Source organism: Spinacia oleracea, chromosome 6 (assembly GCF_020520425.1).
Source record: "Spinacia oleracea cultivar Varoflay chromosome 6, BTI_SOV_V1, whole genome shotgun sequence".
Lineage (NCBI taxonomy): Eukaryota > Viridiplantae > Streptophyta > Magnoliopsida > Caryophyllales > Amaranthaceae > Spinacia > Spinacia oleracea.
Genome location: NC_079492.1, coordinates 6,437,196 through 6,461,981, shown reverse-complemented (window position 1 = coordinate 6,461,981; position 24,786 = coordinate 6,437,196). Strand labels below are relative to the sequence as shown.

At 39.2% G+C, this 24,786-nt stretch overlaps 2 protein-coding genes across 4 annotated transcripts; both read right to left on the bottom strand.

The window, feature by feature from the left end:
• Positions 1–9,712: 9,712 nt before the first annotated feature.
• On the bottom strand, positions 9,713–14,250 carry LOC110790740 (protein NRT1/ PTR FAMILY 1.1-like). Of its 2 annotated transcripts, XM_021995511.2 has the most exons (5): positions 13,959–14,249; positions 12,983–13,200; positions 11,662–12,209; positions 10,286–10,875; positions 9,713–10,148 (listed from the first exon to the last, which is right to left on the bottom strand). In XM_021995511.2, the coding sequence occupies exons 1-5, from the start codon at positions 14,071–14,073 to the stop codon at positions 9,853–9,855; spliced, it is 1,767 nt and encodes a 588-aa protein (XP_021851203.1). In that variant the 5' UTR covers positions 14,074–14,249; the 3' UTR covers positions 9,713–9,852. The 2 variants fall into 2 exon arrangements, with proteins under 2 accessions (XP_021851203.1, XP_056687629.1); XM_056831651.1 differs by lacking the exon at positions 12,983–13,200 and having other exon boundaries at positions 13,959–14,250.
• Positions 14,251–18,372: 4,122 nt separating this feature from the next.
• On the bottom strand, positions 18,373–24,512 carry LOC110790751 (probable serine/threonine-protein kinase PBL23). Of its 2 annotated transcripts, none has more exons than XM_056833507.1 (5): positions 24,025–24,512; positions 22,979–23,163; positions 22,101–22,290; positions 20,894–21,285; positions 18,373–20,013 (listed from the first exon to the last, which is right to left on the bottom strand). In XM_056833507.1, the coding sequence occupies exons 1-5, from the start codon at positions 24,185–24,187 to the stop codon at positions 19,567–19,569; spliced, it is 1,377 nt and encodes a 458-aa protein (XP_056689485.1). In that variant the 5' UTR covers positions 24,188–24,512; the 3' UTR covers positions 18,373–19,566. The 2 variants fall into 2 exon arrangements, with proteins under 2 accessions (XP_056689485.1, XP_056689484.1); XM_056833506.1 differs by having other exon boundaries at positions 23,968–24,510.
• Between the last annotated feature and the right edge of the window lie 274 nt (positions 24,513–24,786).

Genomic DNA, 24,786 nt, shown 5'->3' with positions numbered 1-24,786 from the left:
GAAGCTCCCGCCGATCCTAAACATTATCGCCCTATAGCCTTGGGTAACCGAAAATACTTGCACCAAGGCCAGGACGAGGCCGAATGGACCTCCTTTTTTACTTATGGCATTTGCTCTATTAAGTGGGTGGTACCATGGTGGGGTTTGACTACTATGACAGGGGGTTCTGATGTATCGGTTTATGTTTCCTTGTTGGGGCTATCTCGTCCCATTTATATTTTCCCTTACCGAGTCATGCGTCAATATGGTTTAAGGCAGACTATCCCCTTTTCTGATACGGTACCACCTAAGGTAGCGGCCTTTTCACAAACACGGGTCCGAGCGTGGGCTAAGTATTATGATGGTCTCCCGCGTTGGGCCGTAGCTACAAATGGCTTTGTGGGTCTTTCTGAAAACTACAAGTTGTGGATGAGCTCCGATGATAAAGATGTGAGGGCCGAGGCTCGTAATGGGGAGCCGGCTGAGCTTTTAATACCTCGTATTCGTGTTAAGTATGAGGGTCCTGATTCTGCCAAACCTCGTACCTATAGTATTAAGACTGTGCAAGCTCGTCCTGATCGAAAGCGAAAGGAAGTTCCTCCCCGTTCCAGTTTCAGGCCTAAAAAGATGCCTAACATGAAGGGGCCTGCTGTTGTTAAAAGAAACGCAAGCTCTCGCGGAGATCGTCGCCGGAACAATGTATGGGTTAGGAAGGCTCAGCCGCCTGTAGAAACAGTGGCTAGTCTAGTTGATGATAATAATCCTTCTCCCACCATTGTCTGTGCCCTTGAGGCTGAGCGGGCTATAACTGAGAATGTTCCTGAAGCCTTGGCATCTTTGAAAATTAGTGTCCAGGAGCCGGTTCTTATGGAGATTGATATTGGGGCAGCGCAGAAGACTGTGGGGGTGGATCCTGCGAACATTGCCCTCTACAAGACTTTATTTGATGATCCGGAAGAACTAGAGTAGTGTAGTTCTTGCTAGGGTGTAGGTGCCCTTTATTTATTTCAGTTGTGTTTGTTTTTATTCTTAGCACTTTGTTTTCCTTCTTATCATTTTTTTCAATAAAGGCGTATTTTTATTTTTCATTTTGTTTCTCCTCTTTGTTAGGCGTTTTTTTTTTACATGTCTAACACTTTTTGCACAAAGAATATGTATTTTATTTATTTATTGTTGGACCGAATCCTTGGTAAGGATTGCCTACGTATCTTGTCAGAATCAGGTCGCGCGTAGTTCTAGCTAGATAAGTTCTAGGATGCCAGATTTTAATAGATATGCCCTGAGGTGGTAGCATATTACTTAACCGGTCAAATGAGTGAAGTATTATCATTATTTTCGTCTGCCGTTTTTTTGCCGTAAGTCGCGTAAAAAATGAAATTCGACTATGTTTTGTATGGCTATATTTTTGGTAAGCCTATTTGGATACGTACTATACCCCCCAAGTGTTCGTTATTTTTCCGTTGTGTGCGGATAAAATGACGAGCACTTTTGAAAAGAAAATTTTTGGCAGGCAGAGAGTTTCAACGCCCAGGCTGGGGCGTCAGAAATTTCGGCGCCCAGCCCTGGGCGCTGAAAATGACTTGGGCGGTCAATTTTGGACGCTTTGCTTCACATGTTCTTGCATTTATTTCTTTTTTTGTGCCTTGATATTTTGCTCGTATTTAAAGTCAATTTTGAGGCTATTTTGGAGGCTTTTTTGACTGTTAGCGTGAAATGCGTTTTTGTCCGGATTGATTTTTTCTATTCGTGACTCGAAACAGTTTTGAAAATGGGGTTAGGGTGCGGAAGTTATGAAGATCTTTGTGTAGGCTTTGAGGTGGGTTGAAGTGCGTGTTTGTTAGTGAAGGGTATGATGGAATTATGTTTTATGAATCTGTTTTTTGATAACATTTGCATTGTTTTGGATTTCGATTTCCTTTGATTTCTTTGGGTTGCATGGGTTGACTCTTATGATGACACTGGTTGGCCTTTTAGGTTTTGGGGGTATGAATGGGATAGTGTGGTTTATTTTGTGGGTTTCGGGAATTGGTTCCCATGGCACTATTTCAAAACCGAGTGGGCTTTGTTTGTTGGGCCTAGAGTGGGCCGCCTCTTTATTTTTGTATTTCGCAAGTACATTTGGTGTTTATTTAGTGTTAGAAAAAAAATTAGGAGAAATATTACGCCTTTATTGATTCGAAAAGTAAGGAAAACACACCGAAATAAAACTGACCTATATTCTAAGGGGCCTTAGGACCATCTAAAGTCTCTATTATTTTTTCTATCAACCAAAAGAACTACTAGGCGCTTTTTACTAATGGTGCTCTATGTGGCTCAAGCCTGGGGTTTAGTCTCATAAAACTTCGGTCCTTCACCGGTACTCATCTTGAATTCCATTCCTTTTGCATTGACCCACTGATATGTCTTCACCCATCCGTTCTCGACCTCTTCTAGTGTTGATGCAGGAGAGATTAACCGGGTTGGATCGAAACCTTCATCTTGTAAAGCTAGGGTAGTCATCACAGTCTCGTTCTCCATAGGCCTCGATTCGTTAAACAATGTCCATAGAGCCTGGTTGTCCAATATTTCAGCTGTTTTAGTCTTGGTGAGGTGGGGTGCCTCATCCAAGGCGTGGCAGTCATGGAAAATTTCAAATCCGGGTTTTAGCAAGCCATCCTGAACGAAGGGTTCAGGGAAATCACATCATGGGTGTTCTTCTCCTTCCGGAACCAACATCCCGTTAAGGGTCCTTTGATACGGGGGAAGGAGGGTGGTTTGTTTGGCTTTGTTAAGGCGTAGCCTAGACAGGCGGTCAGCAATATCTTCCTCCGTTGGTTCATAGCCTAAGCCAAAGGGAGTAGGTTTGTTGGGAAAAGGACGGAATGTGTATTCCTTCTTCCTTATGCCCAATGGGGTTCCTGGGAAATAACCTTGAGCTAACAACATTCTAGGGATGACTCGGGATGCATGCTGGTCTAGGAATGCTGGATCATAATCTTCGATGAACTGGATTGTTTCTTCCATTTGAAACCCGTAAAGGCCGTCTGCAGTTTCGGCCGTTCCAACCATAGTGCAACTGACGTCGAGAGGAGGGGCGCGGATTTCTAGTACTACACCGTTATGGTTAAGTTTAACCATTTGGTGCAAGGTAGAAGCCACACCTCCTAAGTCATGGAGCCAAGGTCGCCCCAAGAGGAGGTTGAAAGTGGGCTTGATGTCGATTATTTGAAACTCCGTGGTGCGTGCCACAGGCCCGGTTTGTATGGTAAGGTTGATTTTTCCCAATACAGGCCTTCGGGAGTTATCATAAGCTCGTACCCCTTGCGTGGAGGTTTGGAAGTCATCGTTTCCTAGCCCCAAGCAATGGGCGGTTCGCAATGGGCAGACATTAACCGCCGAACCATTATCTACGAGCGCTAGGGGGATGTTTTGTCCTATGCATCCAACCACTAGGTAAAGGGCTTTATTGTGAGCACCCCCCTCTTTGGGCAAGTCTTTGTCAGTGAAAACTATGGCTTTTTCTCCGGCATCTCTTGTGACATGGCTAACCAATGAGTCATGTGTGATATCTGTAGGTACTGAGATGAGGTCGAGTGAGCGAATAAGCTTTTCGCGATGTTCCTTTGAAGTACACATGAGATCCCAGATGGTAATCTCGGCCTTGGTTCTTTTTAGTTGTTTCAGGAGAGGATTTTCAATGACTTCTGCGACGGTGGCGTGCCGTCCATTCTCAGGAGTTTGCCTAACCGGGATGTCGTCCATAGGAGGTGGGTGAATATCCGGTTGGTATATTCTTCCGGATCGGGTGAGGTTGTCGACCTCGGGCTCCTGAGGGGTGGTGTCAATGAGAGCATACCCGGGCCAAGTTTCGGTGAAGAGGTCCTGGCCCGATACTTGAGATAGGTAAATATCTTCAGCATCATCATTCCACACACCGCACACTTCTCTCTCGATTCGATCCATAGGGCCACAACGATTGGTGCACCTTGAGGCGTGATGTACACCGTGGGGTCGAAATTCTCTGGTTGGTCGAGAGAGATGTGACAAGAGCCGAGTGGGCTCTTGTTGTTGTTGGGTTTGCCAACGTTAGGGAGAGGTATCACTTCATCCTCTATCATGTCCTGGATCGTATGTTTTAGATTCCAGCAGTTTTCAGTGTCATGCCCATTTCCTTGATGGAATTTGCAGTAAGTACCTTCGACCCAATATTTGCTTTTGACAGGAGGGTCACGGGTGGGGCCTATAGGTCTCAACTTTCCTTGATTGGTTAGTCTTTCAAAGGCTTGTACCAAAGTCGACCCGAGTGGGGCAAACTTTCGGTCTCGGACCCATCTTCCAGGGCTTCTTCGGGCGGGAGTCTCTTCTACAGCATGGACTTCTTGGGCTTGGGATGTGTTACCCCGATTATAGGTGTTGTTTTTTATATGTGGGTTTTCTTTGTATGGTTTTGGCGAGGTCGTCCTCGATCTTTATTCCCACATCATAAACTCTTTTGAAAGTGTCAAGTCCCAGGTACCTAAGGTGTTGTCTGTAAGCCGGGTCCGGGTTGTCAATGAATTTTCGGACCAATTCTGTTTCGGGAGGCCTATTGATTAGCTGGGCCGCCTGGTCCCTCCATCTAGCAAAGTAGGTCGTGAAACCCTCATTTTTCTTTTGGAAGAGAACTTCCAGCTCGCGCATGGTGACTTGGAAATCCATGTTCGACGAGTATTGCTTGATGAAGACATTGACAAAGTCTTCCCAAGTGGGGAAGAGCTTAGGGTCCTGGTGATAGTACCATTTGAGCGGCACAGGTTCCAAGGACAAAGGAAAGGCAGGTAAGTACATGGACTTATCCACGCCTTTCAAGTTCATGGCATTCACAAAGCTCAGTAGATGATCACGGGGGTTGTCCGTGGCCTTGAACTTTGGTAAGTCAGATGAACTGAACTTTTCTGGTAGTTTGCCAGGAAAAGGTTCAGGATCGAGGGAGAAGTAGTTGCTCCCCATGGTTTGCTGTAGGACCATTTTTTCAATCCTCTTCTCGTTATCGAGGTCATTTTTGGCTTGTGCAGCCGCTAAAGCTTCATTTTCCATTTTCAATTGGCCCATAAGTTGGGTCATTTGGACCATCTGGTCTCGCAAATCTTCGATGGACATGTTTGAAGGTGCGAATCGAGGTTGGGGAAGCGGAGATCCTTGAAATGAGGGACGACGGACGGAGCTTGGAGTCACTAAACCTGATGTTGGTGATGTATCTTCGAGACGCACTAACCGTTGATTCCCTGATCGGCACCAAGTGGCAGGACCAGTCCTAGGCATAAGATAAGCTAAAGTTTAGGTTCCCAAAGTTTCAAGCATTACTTAGTCTAGACTTCGACTCTCTCTATTGGTTTTTCACTCTTTCTTTTGTTGGTACACTTTTTGGTCTTTTTTTTTCTTTTGGTCATTCTTTGGATTTTCGAAACATTTTCCCGTGTGACATTCATAGTTGTTTGCATGTTCGGTATTTAGTGCCGAGAATTTTCGTCGTAGGAGGCCTAACAACGACGCAAAGAGTTATTTAATTTTTTACGAGCCGCTTTTGAAATCGAGTGCTTTTCTTACGCCCTCGTAGCAATTCTTTTTACGAACATTTTTTTTGTGCTACGTATTTTCCTTTTGCGCGGGCACCGAGGCTGCTGTGCCTGACCAGAAGGCCAAGCAGCAACTTCAGCGCCCAGCGAGGGGCGTGAGAAATTCTGGCGCCCAGCCAGGGGCGTTGAAAATGCGTCCCTGGCTGGTTCTCGTTTTCTGTTTACGTCTACTTCTGTTTATGCGACTTCGATTTGCGTGCTTGCCTAATAACGTCCTTTACGCGTTGTGCAGCGTTTGTGGGATTCGTTACAGGCCATCCCGAGCGTCGCTTATTTTTGTGGCGATCATTCGGGTTTGCGGAACACGTATTTCGGTATAACTCTTTGGCAAATTAGTCTATGAATGTTTGGGCAATTTTTAAGGTCGTTGGTTTTCTAGGATAGTTGTCACACACAATCACATATTTCGCTACACATAACTAACATTCATCATGAGGCGATAATAACATGTCATGTAGTTTATGATAGGCTTCTATGGGTAGTTATTTGCGTCTGGCTTGGTACCGCTTCTATCGTAGATCCAACACATGCCCCGGTCGAGGTAGTGTCTTCAACAGAAGAATTTCGCTCAAGAGGCCAACCCGCAAGTGCAAGCCAAGGGGGCATGCAGGCGAGAGGGACCTAATGAGCGAGCGATTGGGTTTGGGATAGGTGTACTACCTGCACAAGTACCGAGTGGGAAACATGCGCGGCGTATGCACCCCCCTATTGGCGAAAAAAGGTATCCTTAGTCCCAACTCCCGAGGGAGCCGAGATTCGTTATGCGGTTCTGCCCGTTCACATTAATATGCTGATTTTCAGGTCGTCCCAACTTGATGGGGAAATAAACGCGGGGTAGGATCATTTCACCCTTCGACTATTTTGATTACCTACAAGCACGAGTATTTCCTTCACTTTCCCCAGCGGAGTCGCCACTGTGAGGGGGTCGAAAAAGCACGAGGCTAATGCGTGACCTCGTCCCTCGTGGGTGTGACGATTCTTTTATTTAATCAAGTTTAATCGGATTTCCTGTGAGTGTACACCCAATTGACTAGTAATATAGGAGTCACCATTCAGTTTTTAACAACAATGAGAAAAACTGACAAAACCCGGTTATCGTGACATAAAGGGAGTGCAATTATGTTTGACCACGACGGCCGTAGGTTCCTTTGTGATCCCTGGTGTGGGGATCTCTCAACATACACCCGCAAGGTAGAGATTGAGGGTTCGGGGGACTGTAACTACCGAGAGGAGTACTTCGCTCGTCGATAACTCCAGAGGCAGGATATCCTTACTAGCTCAGCATAAATAATTGAAGAGACATGCGTTAACTATTAAACTAATCTGAGTTGATTTTAGCAATATGCAACATATAATACTAGATCGATCGCGATTATCTGATTTAGATTGCATTAAGGGACCTAGCATGATAATCCAATTTCCCAAAAATATTATATTTGTTAGGCGTGATAGAACAATCAGATTTAGTTAGTTTAACAGTTCATAAAAAGGGCGAGGAAAGCAATTAAATCATCGAAAAGGGGCACATTACGACGCACCCTTGAGAGGTGCGTCACGGTTCTCAGAAAACTAACCACTTTGACTTTGCTATTTCTCCTTTTTATTTAACGAATCTCAAATTATGGGACAGGATACGTTCTGTTCGATTTATGGATCGATTGCGACAGAACGCGTGAACAATTTCGCAGCGTGAGGCTTAGGCTAAGGGTTGGAGTCAATACTCAGAATATGAATTGTGTGTGTGTGTGTGTGTGTCCTTTTCACGTCGAATTTGGGGCTGTATTTATAGGGAAGAGTTCGTGGAAATATAGAATTTGCAGAGTTCTAATCCACAAAGAATTAGGAAAAAAACACGTACCCAGGTATTTTCAGCGCCCAGGCCTGGGCGCCGAAGATTTCGGCGCCCAGAGCCAGGCGTTGAAAATAGGGTCTGGGCTGTTTTCTTAGTCAGATTCGGATTCCTGAAATCCGTAGTGTTTGAGACTTAATCGATTCTTTTAGTGCGTATCAATTTCATGACGGAATGCGTCTGGGCCCGTTACGAACTCTAGGCTCGTTAGGATTTTAATTAATACGTAACTCTTATTTCCGAATCATATTAGGAATAGGATTCTCGCAGTTTTCTATCTCATTTAGGATTTATGTTGGAGTGCAACACCTAATTCTGACAGGTTTCTATCTTTTATGACTTGCCACTTTTAGAAGCTACCTTTTACGGCAGTTACTATTTTTAGCATGTTTCCATAAATAGCAGGTTTCGGGTGAAATGAAAAGGGGAATTGAGATTTGTTTATTTTATAGGAGATGCGTTGTCAAGCGGAGATTTATGTTTTCATCATCGAACCTTTCCCTTTCGGGAATGGGGACAAAAGTAGGTGTCTACAACTATGTTTGTTGAGAATAATAGAAATATAAAGTTGGAGTAGTTATGAAATTTATAAATCAATTTATATACGTTAATACTACTAATAATTAACATATTAAATGATGATAGATAAATTCTCTCAAAAAAATAATGATGATAGATAAATAAAATGTTGGTACGTAGATGTTTAAGGCAAAATGTTCATATTGATTTTTCTTGGTATATGTCATTTCAAATCTAACTTGAAATACACTTAGGTAGTGTTTGGAACCTGAAATTCATTTGAAATGCATGATTTCAAATTTAGAATTTCAAATATTGATATTCAATTACAACTCTAATGTTTGGCAAACATAAATCATTTCAAATCCAGAATTATAAATCCACTATCATGTTTGGAATATCAGGTGAATTCTGAATGTAGAATTGAGCACTCTTTGCCACCACCGCCTTCTCATTTACCGCAACGGCTCTGCACTATGCTTTCCCACCGCCATCATCGGAAACCATTAATATAGGGAAACCGTACAGTAAAATTGAACAAATCCAATTCTTTAACTTGTTTTCTCTTTTTTTTTTCAAAAAAAGCAATCACTATAAGATTTGAATCAAAATCGATTTTTTTAAATTGAACAAAACATTTAAATTGCTAGTTCATGAAATTATTTATTAATCAACCAGAAAAATCAAAATCATCTTATTAACGGATTCAAATTTGGGGAAAAACTAAACCCTAACCCGCCGTTCATTGTCATCTCGTCACGGGTCCCTCTGAATCATCCTGAGTTGAAAAAAAGTGTCAGCCTAATATCAATAAACAATAGGCGGTTGTGGAAGTGGCGGCAGGCAAAACGCAGTTGTGAGGTGGCGTAAAGATATGAGGGAAGCAGGATAAACATCTAGGGTGAAGAAGGAGAGGAATTAGGGTGCAGAAGGAGAGAAATCTGAAGGAGGTTCAGAGAAATAAGAAGGTTTTTGGGTGGTTGGCAATGGCGGTGGGGAGCCGAGGAGAGAGAGAGGGGAGAGCAAGAGAACCAGAAACGTAAAAGCAGAGGAGAGAAAGGGAACAGGTTGGCAGAAAGATTTCAAATGACGTGATATTTTATGTCATTTGAAATTCCTTGTTTTGTTCTAACTTTTGGAAGGGCTTGGAATTGGGCCAAATCCAATTCTAAATCCTTTGCATTCCCAAACAATGAATTTGACCCAATTCCAAGATTTGAAATGAAAGCCTCTAATCCAAACAGGCCATTATCGAAATGATAATATTAATTGGTTTGGTTTGGTTTGTTATGATTATCCGGATGTTAGTTGATTCATTTTCTATTTCCTTTTTTTGTCAATGGTTATTTTCCTTTTATTGGTAGTTCGAATTCTCTTTTTTTTTTCTTGCTTGATTGGTGCATGATTGAAGTTGTGAATTGATTGTTTTTCTTTTGAATAATTATGATGTGGCAATTGATGTGGCATAGATGAGAAGACAGTATTAGGGGTTTGCTCACCTCTTGCTCTCATTAACCACCACTCTAGCTTTAATTTGAAAGCTTTTCTAGAGAATCGAAGCAATTGAAACTTTGCAAGCACATTTCAACTCGTTCTGAAAATCTAGAAACAATAATGCATTTTTGCAGAGAGTGATAAACAATAGAAAGTTCAGCAGTCTTAAGATTTCAAACCCTATTCAGGCCCTTTTTATTTACGTGCCGGGTCGGGCCTTGGGCCGGCCCGGCCCACAGCCATCCTTAATATTGTCAACTGAACAATAGACGCAAAATACCCAAAAGAAAAAGGCTGAAGTTTTACTCTTAAATAGAAAAAAGGAGTATAAAGGATATCATTCTAATATCATTATCTGAATAAAGTTACAGATAAGAGTACTAAGTACTAACCTTTAGTGTAAAAGAACAACAAAAATCAAGCTGATTCGTGTTCTACAGATTCATACCTCCTACTTCTGTGACTCTCACTGTGACTCTCAGAAGTACCGTACATTCGACAACACAGAAGAAAATACAGAAAATTAACCAAACACAGAAAAGCAAGCAACCAATAATAGTAGTCAACATGACCCTTATTCAGGTTGCTCGACAACCAGCTCACCTTCCCACCAACACTCGAAAAACTATCAACAACATCAACCAATAGGCTACCAACAAGACTCGAAACCGCCATTCCTAGCGTGAATATAGCCATTGCAATGCTCGACATACCTGTTATGTTATAACGGAAGCAAAGAAAGATTAAATAACGTAAATAAAGAACGCAGATCGAGATTTAACGTGGTTCACTAACAATGTGTTAGCTACGTCCAATACAGGCAGAGGGTGAGGCATTATTCTAACAATACCTTTATAAAGGTGAGCATAATAAAACTCTATCTGGCCAACCGCGTTAAAACCCTCGGCAAGTCCGAGCAACACAAGCTGCGGTACCAACCACATTGCTGACATTTCGAGTACTTCGTTAGGTTTATCTTCCAACCCCGAATCAATTGCAACTTTTCTTCTAATTGATTCAACAACTCCAGCAACTAACAGTGAAACACATGATAGTAGCAACCCGATTCCCATACGGACTCTCGGCCCGAGCCCACGTGGCATGTTGAAGTACTTGGCCATTAATGGAACGACAGCACGGTCATAGAATGCTACCCAGAAAGTAATAGTCACGATTGAAAAAACGGTGAAAGTACCTGCTGGAATTTGGAAACTTGAAGAAAAGATATGTCGGTCTAAAGTTTTCGCTTGAAGGGTTGTGTAGCTGTTGTTTAGGGCTACTAGCATCATGAAACCTGTAGTCCACATTGGTAGGATTCTTACAATGGATTTAAGCCTTTCTACTTGTTCGACAGTGCAGAGAGTCCAAGGGTTTGATGCAGATCCATCTGGGTTGAAGTCTGTACCGGGATTTATAATTACACAAGCTCTGTTTAAACACCTACAAAATGCAAAAAAGATATAACACCAAATAAACTACACATGGGTAGCTGAAAGTGATCAAGTTGGACTGTTTCACCAGCAAAAAATTCAGGATTTTTAAGCTAAACTACCTGGAATTCGTTTCACTTTTAAATGGTGGACACTCTAACTTGTAAGTAGGCATTTGTGCCCTTAATACTTCCTCAGTTCTTATTTACATGACACAATTGATTTTGGCACACATATTAAGGAGAGGTAAAAGAGAAAGTTAAAGGAGTGCCCCTTAACAACAACCAACAAACAAAACATTCCCATAATAGAATTGTGTCAACTAAGAAGGAATTTCCCTAAAAGGAAATTGTGTCATGTAAATAAGAACGGAGGAAGTATTAGGCCAAAATACGAAAAGTTTAATGACACTGAAGAAGTCAGATACTTGAACTCGTATCAATGTTGGATATATATTGACTCTGAGTTCTGAAATCATGCAAAAGATACAACACCATTCAACTACACATGGATAGCTAAAAATGAACAAGTTGGACTCTTTCACCAGCAAAAATCCAGGACATTTGAGCTATACTGCATGGATTTTGTTTCACTTTTAATACCTATGAAGCCCATGTTAAATGGTGGACACTCTAACTTATAAGTGGGCATTCGAGTACTTAATTTTAGGCCAAAATATACAAAATTTAATGAAACTGAACAAGTCAGACACTTGAACTCATATCAATGTTGGATATATAATGATTCTGAGTTCTGAAATGCTTCAATGCTAAAGGATGTAAACTAATTTGAGTACCTTATGTGGTCACTAGGAGTTGTGGCCTCAGATCCATTTCCGCAATAGTAACGCACTTCAGCACCAGCACGGAAACTAATTTTCCTTCTCTGAAATGCAGCTACTGGAACTTGAAACAAACCAATAAACAAGTTGTCCCGAGCCTTTACATGCACGTACAAAGGAGAACCGAGTAGAAAGGTAGCAAGGGAAATAACCATGAGAAATACGGGCACACCAAATCCAATTTGCCACCCAAATTTATCTTGGATATACACAATAAACGTCAGGGCTATGACTGTGGACAACCCTGTTGAGGCGTAATACCAGTTAAAGAAACTATCTAAAACCCTTTCATTATTGGGGTTCTCTTTATCATTCACTTGATCGGCCCCAAAAGCCAAAGAACAAGGCCGCACACAACCAGCTCCAACGGATATTAGGCCGAAAGAACCGAACAAAACGAGATAATGAAGCGAAGTAGGTGAGTCACAATCTTGACTAGACATTGCACAAGGTGAAGGTTTCATCCATGGGATCATAGATGTTGACCAGATCATAGTTGTTCCCTGTTGAAAATGATCATGGTGATTCTTAGTTTATTGATGCGTACTGTTGCGTGAAAACAATATTCAAAACTAAGGCTTAAGCATGATAACTTCAAGAAGTTACTGCACTATTCTATACTTAATACTGCAGATTGCTTCCCTTTTTTTTTAAATGAAATTCTTCAATAGGTATCCGTTTCCCACAACTTTGAAGTCCATTAAAAACCTATCTCTAAGTTTTAAGTGGAAATAATCCCATTCCACATAAGATCTTTAGCTTCAATCCATCAAGGTATTCACATATTGACAATATATTCTTCTGAACTCCATAAGAATTAAGAAATCTTTCTTGTGGTTTTCTCCTTCACAAATACTCCGTATCACCTAACTCGGGCAATATAATTCTCAATGCGAATTTCAGAATCACAAGTCAGGTACTCCAACAGTTTACAATAACCTAAGTAATAAATTTCCTTATGTTTTCACTGTCAAATGTTAAGTTGCAATCATTCTAGGACCGCCAACGCATGAGCTAACTTAACCGAACAAACATAAAGATTCAAGTGACGGGCCAAAGTGCTTTTCCTAGCAAGGCAATAAGCAAATTAATGTAATTCCAACTTTTCAAATGGCATCACATTGAGCACAATTGGAAACCAACATGTCCTAATCCAATAAATAAGTAAATACTCTATCAAGAATGCACATAATTTCTAATCCCCCTCCAAAATAGGAAGAACCCTAAATTGGAATTTCTAAAACAAGACAACAATGAAATCCAAAAATCAACTTACAAGAAGGCTGCAAAAGGTCCCAAAAGCAATGACCCGGAAACGGCCAAAGTAAGAATCCGAGAGAAACCCCCCAAATATAGCCATTGCATTGGAAGAAGCAGACCACAGTGATAATATGATACTCCCTTTTGCAGCTTCCAAGTGATAAACATTCATCAAGTAAAATATCATGTTGGGCAACAAACCATAGCTTGATACCTTCTCAAATGCCTCATTCACTACCCACAAAAAGTATAAAAGCAAAATCAAAATTTGCAAACAAAATATTATAAAAAATTAAGCAAAATGATATACGCAGCCTTAAGCGCTAACTAAGGTGATGTTTGGTTGACATGAAAAACCACACGAAGTATATTTCCTTCCTAGGAAGTGGAAGATTATGGTATTGTTTGGTTGACATGAAAAATCACCGAAAATATGACTTCCTATGAAGTGGAAAATTAAGGTATTGTTTGGTTGACAAAAACGTGGAGAGTCGCACTTCATTTTCTTCCTATGTTTAAGCAAACAACATCACCCCTTTTCCTAGGAAATGCTTATACGTGGGAAAAACTTCTTCCTCGGAAGTTCACCTTCCTATGAACAACCAAACAACCCCGAAACTGAAACTATAAGTAGAAGCATTAAGCATCAACTAAACATTAATAACACCAATTGACGCATGGTTTTGCCACAAATTCTAAGCAACTGAATTCCAAATAACCAGAAGAAAAAAAAAATCCAAAATTAGAAAGACATGAGCTTGAATAAGAAATAAGGAAAATGATATACCAGCCCTAAGCAAGTAAGCATAACCATGTGAAACTAGTCAACTAGAAGAAAGAAACATTAACAATTAACAACACCAGTCGAAGTGTGATTTTGTCATAATTGTTCTATTAAGCAACTGAATTTCAAATACCCAGATGGAGAAAATCCAAATTCAGAAAGATAAAAGCAAGAAAAAGAAAGGGGAAATCTTTAGAAACGGTGTTACCAATAATAAAAGGCATTGTGATTAGACCACCCTTTGTTCTGGGTTTTGGGTTTTCATGCTCTGAGTTCTGATGATCTAACAAAAACGCCATTTTCTCCTCTTCTTCAATCGCCATTTTTGAAATTTTTAGTAAGCGTAAATCCTTTTGCAGTAAATAAATGAAGAAATTTCAACAAATATGCAGAATGATTTTGAATTCTTTGATGTTTGAGCTGAAGAGATGATGAAAGAGAAGTGAGAATTGTTAGAAATCAAGTCAATGAGTTAATAAGATCAAAATACGACCACATTCTCACGGCTCAATTACACAAAGCGTGACCCTCGTGGCTCGTGGTGTGTGATCCTTTTACAGAGAGCTGTCAAAGTAGTTCATCGGGTCGGTTAATCTCGAGTTTCGGGTCATTATCAGGTCGGATCGTGTCGAGCCACTTTATCATTCGGGTGTAGGTCGCATTCGGTCAGGTTGATTTTTGGTCGGGTCATGTAAAGATTTTTCTCATTTCGGGTACAACTCGGGTTTGGGTCGAGTCATGTTCAGGTCGGTTTCAATTTCGAATTTGGGTCTTATGTAGTCGGGTTTGAATCGGGTTTGTAGCAGTAAATTTCGGGTTTGGGTCGCGGTCAAGTTCAAATCGAACAAATTTTGGGTCGGTTAAAATTCAGGTCAGGTTCACTCTCGGACACGTGTTAAGATCGAGTCATATCTGATTTAGTCATCTCAAGATATTCAACCGTAAAATATTTACTCCACAAGTCAAATAATAACAAGGTCATTGTCGGGTATCGAATCGGGTTTGGATCATTATTTAGTCGGGTCAGCTCGGTTATCGACTTATCGGTTATCTTTAGGTCGGGTGCCGGGTTCGTTTGGGTCATACAACGTCGGGATAAAATCGGTTATCGATTTTTTCCGATCAGGTACAAGCCGGGTTTCGAGTTAATTGTTTTACGAAAATTTCGGTTCATAGTCGATTACGAATTCGATCAGTTCAGATCGGGTTTTCAAATCGGATCAATTTTTGACAGCTCTATCGACTTGTGCGTTACTTGTGACCCGTTCACTCTATTTTATTTTCGCCAAATTTATTTTTAACGGTTTTTTCATGAAATGCCCTGAGGTTTCACGAAATTCACCAAATACCCCTGCGTGTTTCAAAATACATAGTATACCCCTATTTGAACTTAGAGTGCACCAAATACCCCTTGACTTAACGGCCGTTAGTGTTCCGTTAACGTTATTTTACCTTTATGCCCTTACTCACCCAATATTCTACATTTAACTTTTTTTTTTAAAAAAATAAAAAAATTCCTCTCTTCTTCTTATTCTCTCTCCTCTCCTCTATGTTGCTCGACCCATCTTTGACATCTTGTCTCTGTTCATCTTCTTCTTCTCTCTCCTATCTCTTCACAAAACAAAAAAATATTTCTTGCCCATTGATTAGCCTAACCCAACGCGAATTCGTATCCGTATTCCAATCTGAATTCAACCTTAAACCCTCTTCTTTGGTTTCGCCCTTCTTGTTTCTCCAATCTCAGTTCAAGCGGCGACTTATCCGACATGATATCGCCTCCGGTCAGCCCATGTTGGTCGCCAATGAGAGCGGATCTCACCGCGGCATGTCAGGCGTTCGCGACGGTGGCGGAACCGGACAAAAGTTTGGGTTTGCAATTTTCAATTTTTTACCCAATTTGATTTGTTTGAGGTTTGGAATTTTAAAGATGGATAATGCGGTGAGTCGGAGGAGGGCGATAAACGCGAGTTTCTCCAATCTACCTTCTCGTATGTTCTCCTATGTGTTCTCCTTTGTTGTATCTCCAATCTCAGTCCAATTTGTGGGCGATTATTTTCCAATTGATGATTTCAATTGTTTTTACTCATTTTCCATTTCAATTTAGGGACACCAATTTATTTCAATTTATTTCTCCATTTGGTGAGTTAGATGGGGATGTCTCCAATTCATGCTTTACAAGCCACTATAGCTCAAGGTGTTGCTTTTGGAACTGGAAGTGTCGTAGCGCACAAGGCTGTGGATGCTATTATGGGACCTCGCACAATCCAACATGAAACTGTTGGTACAGAGGTTGACAATATGATTTTGGATCTATGTTGTAAATGTAAAACAATTCATTGAAGGTTGAAGGTTGGCGGCGAATATGATTTCCGCGGATATGATTTCCAATATTGTCAATTTTTCCATATGATTTGGGATCTACGTTGTAAAAACAGCAGAATTTAGGCAGATTAGAGAGAGATTATTAGAGAGAGATTATATATAGACACTAGAATTCGAATTTGTAGTTTAGATTTTCGATTTTAGGAATTAAACTCTCAAAATTTAATATTCTCTTCTTCAATATTATGGGTTTTGTTCTTCAATTTTCACATGTGTTCTTCAATTTTGGGCTTCAAATTCAATTATTAATGGTATAAGTTGTTTGGGTATTTGGTACAAAAAACTTTATAAATAGGTGTATATTATGCAAAAAGTTTATAAATATGTGTATTTGGTGAATTATAAACATGACTTAACGGAGGACTAACGGAAAGTCATAATAGGGGTATTTGGTGAACCAGTTTGAAAAAATAGGGGTATTCTATGAATTTTGAAACGCGCAGGGGTATTTGGTGCATTATTGCAAACCTTAGGGGCATTTCATGAAAAAACCGTATTTTTAATGATTGAAACTTTAATTGGTCAGATTTTCTGATTTGACTAAATTTTAAGGATATGGATTTACATGGACTCTTAATAACATGTAGGTCTTCCTTGACTCGTGACCCCGTGATCCATTATTTATCCGATCTTAAATAAAATGATGTAGACGGGATTTGATCTTAGGTCTCGAGTACCACAATCTCAATGCTCGCTTTACCAATTTAGATGGTTGACATCTACAATATAGGACAAAGTAATTAAAGTAATATTTATGTTTTGGCCGTTAATTGCCATTTGTGTGGTTCACTTGGCTGGTTTGAAAAGATGTTTGTAAATATAATTGTATTTGAAGATAACACTTGGTCGGGTCTGCCCAATACGAAAAATTCACGACACATCACAGTCACGGAAAAAGTACGGCTGGCACGGGCATGAAGACATGGGTTGTGGGCTGGGCTCGGGGCACATTTTATGGAAAAAGCCTAGATAAGGCACGACAAGAAACGAGCCGATAATCTGGCATGATAAGGTATTGCATGTTAAGTTGAGTGAAATTAGGATTAGATACAACACGACACGAGGGCTTGGATTGTGCATGCCTAGCTACTACGGCCCTTTTGAAAATTTTGACGTGACATGACCCGACATGAAACAAGTGAACTTGGTGTGTGGCGGGCCCATTAAAGTCCACAACACGTAGGCTCGACGTGAAGCACGATCCGACACGACCATCTTTAATTTTATTACTCCGTAGCTTTTTATTAATTGTTTGACATGTTAATTATTTGTTTAAAAACATGTTTAACAACATTGGTTGGCTGTTGAATGTTACTAACAACTTCAAAACCAAAAAGTTACTCCAAAGTCCAAACATATTTTTTGCGGTTTTTTCATGAAATGCCCCTGAGGTTTGCAAAAACGCATCAAATACCCTCGCGTCTTTTGAATCACACAATATGCCCCTATTTTTTTCCAAGTTTGCACTAAATACCCCTAAACCGACCTTCCGTTAGTCCTCCGTTAAGTCATGTTTATAATTCACCAAATTCCCCTATTTATAAACTTATTGCACAATATACACCTATTTGTAAACTTATTTGCACCAAATACCCAAATTGCAGGAATTGAATCTAACGGCTAGTTTTATTACACCTAGGGATCAAAATATAGTCGTTCACTTCACTTGCATATTTCTCACTTGGTAAGACAATTTTTATTGCCCTAGTATGATAAATGAGGATCCTTGTTGGTAACCTGGAACAACAAAGAAAGATTGGGTAACTATGTGATGCAACACTATGTTGGTAGGCATCATAAATATGTTATCAAGGTCACTCCTTTGTTGTCTATGTGTTAGAAACTAACTTCCCTTGGACCCTAACAACAGGAAGCATCTGGGAAGGACAATGCAAGTGATAGAAAAATGAAAACTATTTTGTTTTAGCATAGATCATTGACATTAATTGTTTGGGTTAGACAAATTAACTTCATCAATAAGGCAAAATGCAGAGGAATCAGAAGATGTATAATCAAGTTTGATCAATCTGTATCATATTGCTCGTACATAGCTCATGACATATCGTCACAAGATCAAAGAGCTTTGTAAGTAATTGGTTGCTATCATACATCACATTGCACTCGTTAATTAAGAAGACATACCCAAGGAACAGACTAGCTACTAGCTAGTACTAGAATGAACAAAATGAAATCGTATTACTATTTTTGCTACTCCAAAAAAAGAAAAACAATACTGTAGATTGAATTTTCACCATGAAAATGACTAATCAGTCCAGAGAAAGTTAATGATCGATCTAAAAATGAACAAACTGGATCACACTACTCCCTTTGCCCACATTCAAATTCCTTCAACGTACAAGTTCAAGCAACCAATTAATGAATAATTAATACAAACAAATACCTAATCAGATAATTCTAATTATTTAGTCAGAGCAGCCATTAATAACTGATCTTCCTCCGCCTGCTTCCGCTTCCTCCGCTTATAGAAAAAGACAAAAATGCCCACAGCAATCATAACAATTAACCCTCCAAGCCCAATTCCAACCACCGAATTAAGCAGTCGATGTATCCTTCGACATCCCCGAAGTCGGCAGCGACGAAACAGAACTCACGCCCACCGGTGAAACAACCGCTGGAGGTCCAGGCGGTATGGCGGCTGTTGTTCCCGAAGGAGGCGCTGGCGGCGCATCCACTGTTGCGTCATCTGCCAAAATCAACGGCGAAATCTCCGGTGGCGGCGTAGCCATCGGAAAAACGTGCGTGTATGTCGACTTTTGGCTGCAAAGATAACCCTTGCAAAAAAAAAGTAGGAGATAGAAAGTGTGAGTTTATGTCTAAAGTTGCGGTTCTTGCAGATCTACCCAGATTTTTTAGGGTTCCAGTAGAATTCAAGGAGGAGGAAGAACAGGGGAGAGGAGAGAGAAAGAAAAGAAGATTGAGATTTTTTTTTTTTGAATTTCTGAAAAACAATTATAGGTAAATCGTGCCAAACCCAAATTAAGGGCAAAATGGTAAAACGTAACTAACGGCGGACTAACCTCCGTTAACTCCAAGTGCATCTCATGAACAGTACGAAAAAATAGGGGTATATTATGTGATTCAAAAGACGCGAGGGTATTTGGTGCGTTTTTGCAAACCTCAGGGGCATTTCATGAAAAAACCGTATTTTTTGGCTATTGGTCAAACAAAAAAAACTCAAACAACGCCAAAGAAAAACCATTTACCAAACAAACAAAGTTCATATAATAAACTGTCCTTTGAATAATCTGGTTTATCATTTTATGTTCATTGAGGGTAGAAGTAAATTTTTGTCTACAATCTACAAGTTCTAGTTTTCCCATAAATATATATACAATGTAATGCCCCAAACATGGGGGCAAAATCTATATATATACCCCTCAAATTTCACGTCACACACAATTATTTACGAAGTATTATTTATTATTATTATTATTATTATTATCCGGCTTAGGAAGGGGATGGCTAGCTTTTTCCGAGGTTTCTAAATCTACAACGTAAACATATCGTTGTTCATCATCTTCTTCTTCTTCTTCTTCTTTTTCGCCGTTTTTACATTTATAAAAACGTTGCTCGTTGTCGTAGTCGTCGTCGTCTTCTTCGACGGAATGTATGATGACAGTATTGACAGAATGTCTAGGGCTATCAATAATATTAATATTGTCGTTGTTGTCTTCGGGTTTGGAAAGGAATGCTAGGGCAGTAACTACGTCACTAATGAGTGGTCTTGTGCTAGCTTCTTCTTGTAGGCACATTGCTGCTACGGCTAAGGCTTGGTATAAGCCTTTGACTGGGTACCTGTCTTGTAGAAGTGGGTCTGCCATTTTGGTGAACATTTTTCTGTCTTTAAATAGTGGTTGTGCCTACAAGATGGAACATTAGAGTTATGTGTTATTATAACTTCAAACATGAAATTAAATGAGTATGAATAGATAAAGATGACACTGGGACGGGACGGGACGGGGCGATGCGGGACACGGCACGGTCTAGCACGAAAAAAGCACGGCACGACACCGGCACGAAGTCGTGGATCGTGGGCTCGATCCATATTGTTTTGGAAAAAGTATCCAAGGCTTAGGCATGACACGGCCTAACACGGAAAAACACGTTATATTGTGTGAAATTAGGCTTCGGCACGACATGACACATTGGGTTTGTGTTGTGCCTGAGCTGCCCTTTTGAATTTTTCAGTATGACCCAGCATGAAACAAGTGGGCTTACCATGGATGGGGTCAGTTCAGGCCCAAAACAAATGAACTTGACTCAAAAAATGGCCCACAATCATCTTAGCGGGACCATGGTCACAATTTCAACCCAATTTGCCCTAGAAAAAAAAAAACATCCTAAATGGCTAAATCCACAAAAAGTCGAATAGGTAGCCATAAGCCAGTATACTAGACTAAAATTCAGGCTTTATTCTCTTAACCTTATCCTTATTGTTTACTCCGAATTAGTTATTTTTCTTCAACTCATACTAGATCATATCAAAAGAGATAAAAAATCACTCACATACTAAACCGGCAAGAATTAGACTAGACCAGAACAAACCGATAAAAATCAGACCAGACCAAACCCGAAACTTCAAAACCAGACCAAACCACGTGAAGAGAACAAAGCCCCGGTCTAAACAAGTCTTTTTTACCAACTCTATTAAATTGCATTAGAAAATTATGAAACGGTAACATGCACATGAATAGTTGAAATGTAGTAGGAGTTTAAAAGACTAAAGTTTTTCAAACATACCCAAGAAATGAGGTTTTGTTCAGAAGTTGGTTTAGTAGTATCAACTGCTCTCCTCCCTGAAATAAGCTCAAGAAACACAACTCCAAAGCTATAAACATCCGATTTCGTGGTAAGTTTACCGGTCATTGCATACTCGGGTGCACAATACCCATACGTACCCATGACTCTAGTCGAGACATGTTCTTTATCACCCGTCGGGCCTATTCGAGCAAGCCCGAAATCCGAGAGTTTTGGGTGGAATTCTTCGTCTAATAAGATGTTTGATGCTTTGAAATCGCGGTATATGACCGGTGGCTTGCTTGTTTCGTGCAAGTACTCGAGCCCCTTTGCTGCCCCCTCGGCTATCTTCATCCTTGTGTGCCAAGATAAGGGCTCTGTGTTGGGTGGAAGATCTAGTATATATGTGCAAAACAATTGAGTGTCATTATACTTGTCAAAAAAACTAAAACAACTGCTAAAAGCGTCTGCATGGTACAACTGGTTGTATAATGCAAAGTGTTCTAAAATTTGACCCAAAACTAACTCGGAAGCCTAAGAAGAACTCTTTCAATTTATAATGTTACGTAGAAAAGGTTTTTCCAACGATAAAGGAAAACCTGAATTCATGCATTGTACAACTGGTTGTATGATAAAAGTTGTTTTAAAATCTGACCAAAAACTAACTCAAAAGCCTAAGAGGCTAAGAAGAACTCTTTATAAGTTACCTAGAAGGGGTTTTCCAACGATAACGAAAAACCTCAGCTCATACATGGTACAACTGGTTGTATAAAAAAATATTCCAATCAAAAACTAACTCAATAGCCTAGGAATAACTCTTTATAATGTTACCTAGAAGAGGTTTTTTAAATGATACAAAAAAAACTCAACTCATGCATATGGTACAACTAGTTGTATGATAAAAAATGTTCTAAAATCCAACCAAAAACTAACTTCAAAGCCCAAGAACTCTTTATAATGTTACCTAGACGGCTAGAAGAGGTTTTACCCTTTTCTAAAGCTAATGAGAGTGTTTGTCTAAAGTTACAACTTTTATCAACCTACATCACTTTATGTCAATGTCTAGTCATTTTATGCATCACACGGCTAACCTTTTAACTTACCAAACACTTTTCACAAACCGCTTATTCAACCAGTTAGTCAAACCCACTACTATAAACAGTTAACCGCTAATAAATAATTACCAAACAAGGGTTTTTTATAATGTTACCTAGAAGATGATCTTCCAATGATCCAAATGCCATGTATTCATATACCAAAATCCTCTGATCACCATCAGCACAATATCCAATCAAATTGACTAAATTTGGATGATCAACAAGACTTAACATGAAAACCTCTGACAAGAATTCTCTGTTTCCTTGCAGTCCATTCCTGTCAAGCTGCTTCACTGCCACAATCTAACCTCCAACCAAACACAAAATTATTTTATCATTTTTAAGCCTCTAATTTTGTTAATTATCAAACAATTAAGTATAATTATGTACTTAACCAAATTACATACTACTACGTACTACTTTCGTTTCAAAATGATCTTTACATTTTCCGTTTCAGTCCGTTTCATAATGTTCTTTACACTTTACTTTATTCTATTTTTGTCCATGAAAATTTACTACCATATCTTTTTTACCCAACAATATTTACAACTTTTCACTCACATTATTTTCCTTTATTTATTATTTTCTTACACTCACTCACCTTTTTACACATTTATCTTACTTTATCCATATTTTATTATATTAAACTAACTTTTCTACCTTTCGTCTTGATATTTGTGCAAATAGTAACCGCAAAAATCTTTATGAAACGCAAGGGCAGATCTTAGGTTGTTCTGGGGTGGGTCTGCCCCCCGACAGGAAAATTTTATAGTATAATTTTAGTTACGGCCCCCCGTCCGGAAAATTTTATAGTAAATTTTTAGTTACGGCCCCCCGTCCGGAAACTTTATAGTGTATTTTTAGTTACGCCCCCCTAAAATTTGTGTATAATTACTTAGCATATTGTTTTTTTTTTTTTTTTCTACCGCCCCCTTATAAAACTGTTCAAGATCTGCCACTGATAAAACAGAGATAGTAGCATATTAATTACCTTATCAACACCTTGAAGAAACCCTTTGTAAACCCTCCCAAATCCACCTTCACCAACGAGATTATCAATGCTGAAGTTGTTTGTAGCGTTTGCCATTTGCCTAAATGTAAATGTTTGAGCTGCTGATATCTTTTGACCTGGGATTGATCTCTCAGACTGCTCAACTGTATGTTGTTTCTTCTTGCCTGTCACATATATACATTCATACATTATATTATAAACATGTACAAATATGATTATTATACAAGTCTTAGGCAGTTGTTTACGTCTTAGAATATGAAATTTCTTATATGCACGCAGGAATTTTGGGTTTTTGCTAACATTAATTTAGCATGGAGTAATGATTAATTGATTATCATCTTTAACATCCTTTTTTTTAGCTGGGAAAAACAATATCAGTAATAATCAGTCATTTATTATTTACAATTATAATTTGGATTTAAATTGGATAGTTGGATATCATATTTGCTATACCTATATATCCTTGTGTTATGAAGCAAATATAAACAAGATTCAATGAAAATTATGGCCAACTATTCTATTCTTCAATCAATCAATAATCTCCTTAACATATGTACAATAATTTTATCATCATTCATAATATCATAACATATAAGGCCAATGATGTCTTGAATGAGCGATTATGGCTGAGAGGCCTATGTACAATAGGTCACATGTTTGAATCCCCCGCATGTAATTTGTATTGTCTTTGTGTCTTATTCGCACCAAAAAAAATCACAAATTCGCAACGTGGGATGTATTATGATCACATTTTATCAAATCACATGATAAATTGAAACATGAAGATAATCAAACTCTAAAAAAATTACAAAACACCAAAAGAAATATGAAACAAAACCTTTGGTGGTATCATGGATTAATGGTCATGTAGGGTGAATTATGATCACATTTTAACAAATCACATGATAAATTAAACAAAAACATGAAGAAAAATCAAATTCTTTAAAAAATAAATTATGAAACAAAACCTTTGGTGGTACGTCTTAAGGAAAGGGTCTTAACAACGGTGGCAATGGACATTTTACCATCATTATTAGTTAAATCGCGGTCCATAGTGTCACCCTTAGAAAACCTCCTCCTCCACCCTCGGCTTTTGCGCGAGGTGGATACGAGGCTGTTGTTGCTGTTGCTGCTGCGCCGGCCTTCCTCGTCGAGGATTTCAGCCCTGCAGCAGCCAAGAAAGATCATCTTCTTTCAGGATTATGCCTTCTTTTTCCCTCTTCAAAAAAAAAAAAAAAAAAAACAAAAAAGACAACACACCCCAAAGTTAACTTTTGCCTTTTTTTTAGCTTTTTTTTTTATCATAAACCATCCATTTTCGTAAATATATAACACTTTCTTTAATTAAAAAAAATACTCCACTATTTTCTCCCTCGAAAATAAATTTTCAAACTCTTTTTTATTGTACATTTATATAAAAAGTTAATTATTATTAAAAATATAAAATGGTTGGCATAACAAGTCTGGCTTTAGGCCTGCAATGTTGTTTGTTACAACATTACAACCCTGTATTGGCTGCACGACCATGGAAGTGATTAGGTTGACAAATTGTTATTTAACAGAAATACGAATATTATAATTGTAATTATCTATTTTTCCCTTTTTAATTCATGTTTATCTATTTTTATTTCTTACTATTTAAAGTTTAATTGGCTGATTTTAAACAAAAAATTTGTCTAATTTTATATTTGATCTTGGCCAACCTCGTGTCAACATCAATCCTTGTAAGAATTAGTTTCATTGATCTTTTAAATTTTTAATCATGTGCTCAAGTAGTTAGACACTTA

Bases quoted from the DNA above. Each gene is read 5' to 3' on its own strand.
- LOC110790740 (XM_021995511.2), bottom strand. From the start codon at position 14,073: ATGGCGATTGAAGAAGAGGAGAAAATGGCGTTTTTGTTAGATCATCAG. The intron at 12,210-12,982 runs GTAAGTTGATTT...CATTTTCAACAG, and splicing joins GGACCTTTTGCAGCCTTCTT to GGAACAACTATGATCTGGTC. The intron at 10,876-11,661 runs GTACTCAAATTA...TGCATTTTGTAG, and splicing joins ACTCCTAGTGACCACATAAG to GTGTTTAAACAGAGCTTGTG.
- LOC110790751 (XM_056833506.1), bottom strand. From the start codon at position 24,187: ATGATCTTTCTTGGCTGCTGCAGGGCTGAAATCCTCGACGAGGAAGGC. The intron at 23,164-23,967 runs GTTTTGTTTCAT...TATATGTGACAG, and splicing joins CTTAAGACGTACCACCAAAG to GCAAGAAGAAACAACATACA. The intron at 21,286-22,100 runs GTAACATTATAA...CATATATACTAG, and splicing joins ATTGGAAGATCATCTTCTAG to ATCTTCCACCCAACACAGAG.